The following is a 4931-nucleotide window of genomic DNA, read 5'->3' on the forward strand; positions in this document are numbered from 1 at the left end:
ATATAGAAATCACTTAAAGAAAGAAACACACGATAAGATACACAACACGCACACGCAAACACACACACACACACACACACACACACACAGAGAGAGAAAGAGAGAGGTGTAACTTCGACCGTGCAACATCCACGCGGTACACCTCGGTACAACTAATGCCGGCGATATTGTAACTTCTTAATTTTATTACTCATAAAGTACATAATGGAAAACTACTTTATTAGTGTTTTGGAAAGCTCTTGAGATAAGCTACAAGAATATATAATAAAAAGTAGGTAGTCCCATTTAAAAAATTGAAAGTGACCTTTGTTACTTTCAAGCAACTCGTCAAGGTCAATGGCACCATCTTATATCCCCTTTCAAACCAAAACAACTTTTGTCTGAAATATTTTTTCTGCGAACAAAAATAAAAAAGTTGTTTGGGGTGGGAAAAGATTTCTATTCGTAAGTGTTGTGTGAGGAACAGTTGAGTGAGGAACAACAAAACCCGATTACACACTTTAGGTTTGATAGAATATAATTAATTTACTAATTATTAATCTATAAGTTGTGTGAACAAAGAAGGTTATATATTCAAAATTAATATTATAATATATCGTGATGTAATTGTATTTGATGATGTGGCATTATTACGAAAAACAAGAAAATATAGAGCAGTAAGAAATAACGTCAAAGAAGCGATAATATGATAAATTAAAAATTATTTCGATGATATTATTACACCAAAAAACACATATATTATTGTAAATACTTTGAAAGTCTTTGTAGAAATATATCTTCAAAATTTTTTTTAAGTAAATACTTCTGCACAAGATTCTGTTTACGAAAAAATCAATTTGGAATGAAAACTTAATTGACTGTATTTTACTTGGTATAATCGGTAAATTTATTACTGTTCATATGTTTCGCCACTTCGAGAGGCGCGTTTTTTTATTGTATCAGCAGGTACCGTCTTTAAATCATAAGCCAAACCTAAATAAGCGCAAAAGTCGATGAAAGCTGTGGTAAAATTAAGTCTATAATTTCCAAGTTCCGCCGCTTTATAGTCCCACGGAAAGACATGATGATAATTATGCCACCCTTCGCCAAATGTTAAAAGAGATACTGTAGCATTGTTGGTAGAGCTGAAGGATCTATATAATAAAACAAATTGTTTAACAACACAATATTATCTATCCAGATATATAAACTAATGTAAACAATTAATTTTTATATACAAAAACACATGTATATATTTGATAATTTAGAATTGCACAAGTATATACTTTTCGTATGGTTTCATGCCCCACATGTGAGCCGCAGAATTTACCAGCCAAGTAATATTCAAGTTTATACAATATCTGCAGACTGCACAATGCCATGAATATGACAAGCTTTCGTTCCATGCCAACCATGGTACTAACGTTGGTATGATAAAACAACAGAGCCACATCAAATTCAAGTACCACCTAAGAAAGAAATGTGAATGCATAATAACATCAATATAGAATCAATTAAAGTCGTAATTCTAATCGCCTGGGTTTTGTTTTCGTGAAAATAAGTTGTGCCCGTCGTACTTCTTTTGAAATATCACGATTGGATCTTGCTTCAGATCACTGCAATCGACTATAGCACCCTTGTCTGCGACATCAGGATGTTTACGAACCAAAAGCCAACCGATATGCGAAAAGAAGAATCCTCTGCGTACATTATACGGGTCCGCATCGGTGTCGGTAAATTTATGATGCACCCGGTGATCCCTGACCCATTGATAAATGTCATCCTGAAAAATGTAATTCAGAAAATAGTGATACAATTTACACGCGAAATTTTATTAAAAAACCGAATGTAAAGGACTTGGATCTCTATCATACTCAGCAATATGTCATTTTGTGCGACACTTTGATGAGACGAGAAATGTTAACGCTGAACTTACTTGAAAAGCGATAGTCTGAAAAATCATGAGGATAAATCTCAAGGGCCATTTTGCCTTGTAAGATCGATGGGCCCATAATCTATGAGCGCCAGCGGTAATACCTAGACCCCCAGCGACACCAACAACAGTAACTGTAAATGATTATAAGTTGCGGTTTGATAAAGTGGAAGGTAATCTAGCATTACAGAAAGAAACATTTAAATACGACACATACACCATATAGCCGATTGATATTTAGCACGGAAGAAAAGCACGTATAGCCCGAAAAGGGCAGCAAGATGAATGTAGGCGAAAATAATAACATTTCTCCAAACAATTTTCCATTCATAACCGGTTTTGCATGATTCTTTCGTCGATGCCTTATCATTGATAGGCTTTTCGAATTTTAGTGTAGCAATTTCAGATAAGTCCAGTACCATGCTGTGTCAAATATATATTAAAAATATCTTCGTAATGTGTAGCCTTTATCGTAGACTACGTAATTATACTCTGCAGTATTCTCCACTTATATTAGAAATATAATAAGTATAATAACTTCTTTAAGTTAGTCTTTTTTTCGTACCACTGTATTGCCATCGTATATTTTGCAATAATTTATTTTATCTCTCTCTCTCTCTCTCTCTCTCTCTCTCTTTTTTATTATATTATCTTCTAAAAATACTATAATATCCGATTACTCATATAACAATGTATACGTTATGACAATTTTATGTTTTATGTCAGAATACGTCAGAATTTTTTAAGTCAAGAACATTTTAAAGCCAAAAAAATACTTGTACGTACATTTAATTCCTAAAGTATTGACTTTCGATATGTTATATAACTCACTTTGCGTGTAAATCTCAAACGTCAATTTCTCAATAGATTGCGATATTGTTTCTGGTAGGCTAAATTGAAGGACTTGAAACACTTTAATTAATATCTATTTTAATTGCTAGTAACAGTATTCGTTATTTATGCAATATAGAAAATTATATAATAAATAGCAATAGTAGTAATGCATTATTACATATGTATGTATATTGGATTTAACATGTAAACTACAAAAATATTAGTAGCAAAATAAGATATTTTAAACAAAAATAAAATTACCTTTGAATCAAAATTATACAGTTTAATACCTGTGTATAATCAAGGTCTTCTTTTGGTCGTTTTATTTGGGAAAATATCTGGAGATGTAAATTCTTCTAAAATTCTTCTGTAAACTATATATTTTATACTTTTAAATTAAAAGAGCTTTATTCGTGCATAGATTATAAATTCAAATTTACAAAAATGTGACATCTACTTTTATTTTCGAAAATTTAAAATTTTTTGTTTGTGTAAATATTTATATTGTGTGATTAATTTTAATATTACTTAAAGAGATAAAAATAATTTGATATTTTTTGCATTAAAGCTATTAAAAGATACAAAATAATATTAGCAGTGACATAAAACAATTGTTAAAATTATATTTTATTGTACAATCCGCTGTAAATCAATTATACTTAATATTTATTATTATTTTATTATTATTAAAAACAGATTTGTATGTATATATATTTTGATTACATAATCCTTGCATACTTTAAGTATTATTTTATAAAATTGTTCTAACAGTACATAAAAAAATATTACTTATATTATAGATAAATATTAAATTTAAAAAGACATTGAGTATAGTGCCAAATAATTTTAAACTAATTTTTTAAATATTGCACAATTAGCTTTAATTATTATTTATTATTTATTTTGTAGTAATAAATTATTTAAAAAATTTCTTGTTATTTTTGTATTAATTTTAAAAAATAGATTGTAGATCGTTACTTATCGAACGTCTTATGTATACATATATGATAATAACATATATGTATACGTATTTCTTATATATTTCTTTCGAATACAATATACATCTGAAGCATATGAATAATCTATTAAATTTTCAATTAGAAGAGGTCGCGGATAACAAGAAATTACTTACCGTGATAAAGATCAAAGTTTTTTTGTATGTATGCATACAATATGTATATAATATGTATGTATAATAACAAATTTTTTAACATTCAACATAAGATACATACAATGAATGGACCGCGTGATTAGAGTTTAACACTTCATATAACACTTTTTAATTTTATGGAAGATGAGGTTCGCTCCCACATACAAGTGTTGTGCGGGTGCGTATGTGTATGAGTGCGTGCGTGTGTGTGTTTGTGACAAGAAATTTATTTTAGAATATAAAAGAAAACAAAGTTATATCTATGCTCTTGCTCGCACGCACACTTCGGTCCGACTGAAATGCCCGGTAAGTATATTATAGTTATATTACTAATCATACGTATAATCATCCGGATGTACAACAGCAAGGGGCAATATTTCTCGTAAATAAATTTACATTCAACGGCACATCTTTATTCGTTGTCAAAGACGGCGTTAAGCTGGTTGGTACCCCCAAGCACTGTTTCAATCACACAGTACTCTACATTTAATATAAAAATAGTTAATATATTTTGAAATATTTAATAGTGTAGTCTGGTTTTATTGTAAATTGTTTACTCTTGTTATTCTATAAATAATATCTATTCGAGACGTCTGATTATAGAAGAGAATTTAATTTGGTAAAATTGCTCAATCATTTTAACAGTTCACGAAACTTCCCAGCCTATTTTATTATTACTTATGAAGAATAAATTAATTTAGAAGAGACTTTGAACGACTATCTCAATAGCCAAACTAAAAAATATTTTAATTACACTAAATAAAGAAATACTATATAAGGAAATACTAAATACGTTTTCATATTTTTTACAAAAATTGTTTTTTGCTGTGATTATATCTAACAATAAGTAAATTGTTTAATATTGGAAATATTATTCATTATATACATATCTTCACGTAAAGATTATTATTTGTTTAATTTCTTAAATTGAAAAATTAATCGAAAACTAAAGAAGTTACATTTGACCATCCAACGCCGCGATATATCTTTACGTAAGTTTCATGGGAAATCTGTCAATAAAAAAAGAATATACTA

At 29.1% G+C, this 4931-nt stretch overlaps 1 protein-coding gene across 1 annotated transcript; it reads right to left on the bottom strand.

Annotated features, from left to right (window-relative positions):
• Nucleotides 1–275: 275 nt before the first annotated feature.
• On the bottom strand, nt 276–2414 carry LOC105568106 (acyl-CoA Delta(11) desaturase-like). Its single transcript, XM_012023502.1, has 5 exons — nt 2130–2414; nt 1916–2046; nt 1557–1762; nt 1266–1448; nt 276–1133 (listed from the first exon to the last, which is right to left on the bottom strand). Exons 1-5 carry the CDS (start codon nt 2332–2334, stop codon nt 890–892), a joined length of 969 nt encoding a protein of 322 aa, XP_011878892.1. The 5' UTR covers nt 2335–2414; the 3' UTR covers nt 276–889.
• Nucleotides 2415–4931: the final 2517 nt, after the last annotated feature.

This window comes from Vollenhovia emeryi, unplaced genomic scaffold (assembly GCF_000949405.1).
Source record: "Vollenhovia emeryi isolate VEMERY1.0 unplaced genomic scaffold, V.emery_V1.0 DF939131.1, whole genome shotgun sequence".
In the NCBI taxonomy this organism is placed as follows: Eukaryota; Metazoa; Arthropoda; class Insecta; order Hymenoptera; family Formicidae; genus Vollenhovia; species Vollenhovia emeryi.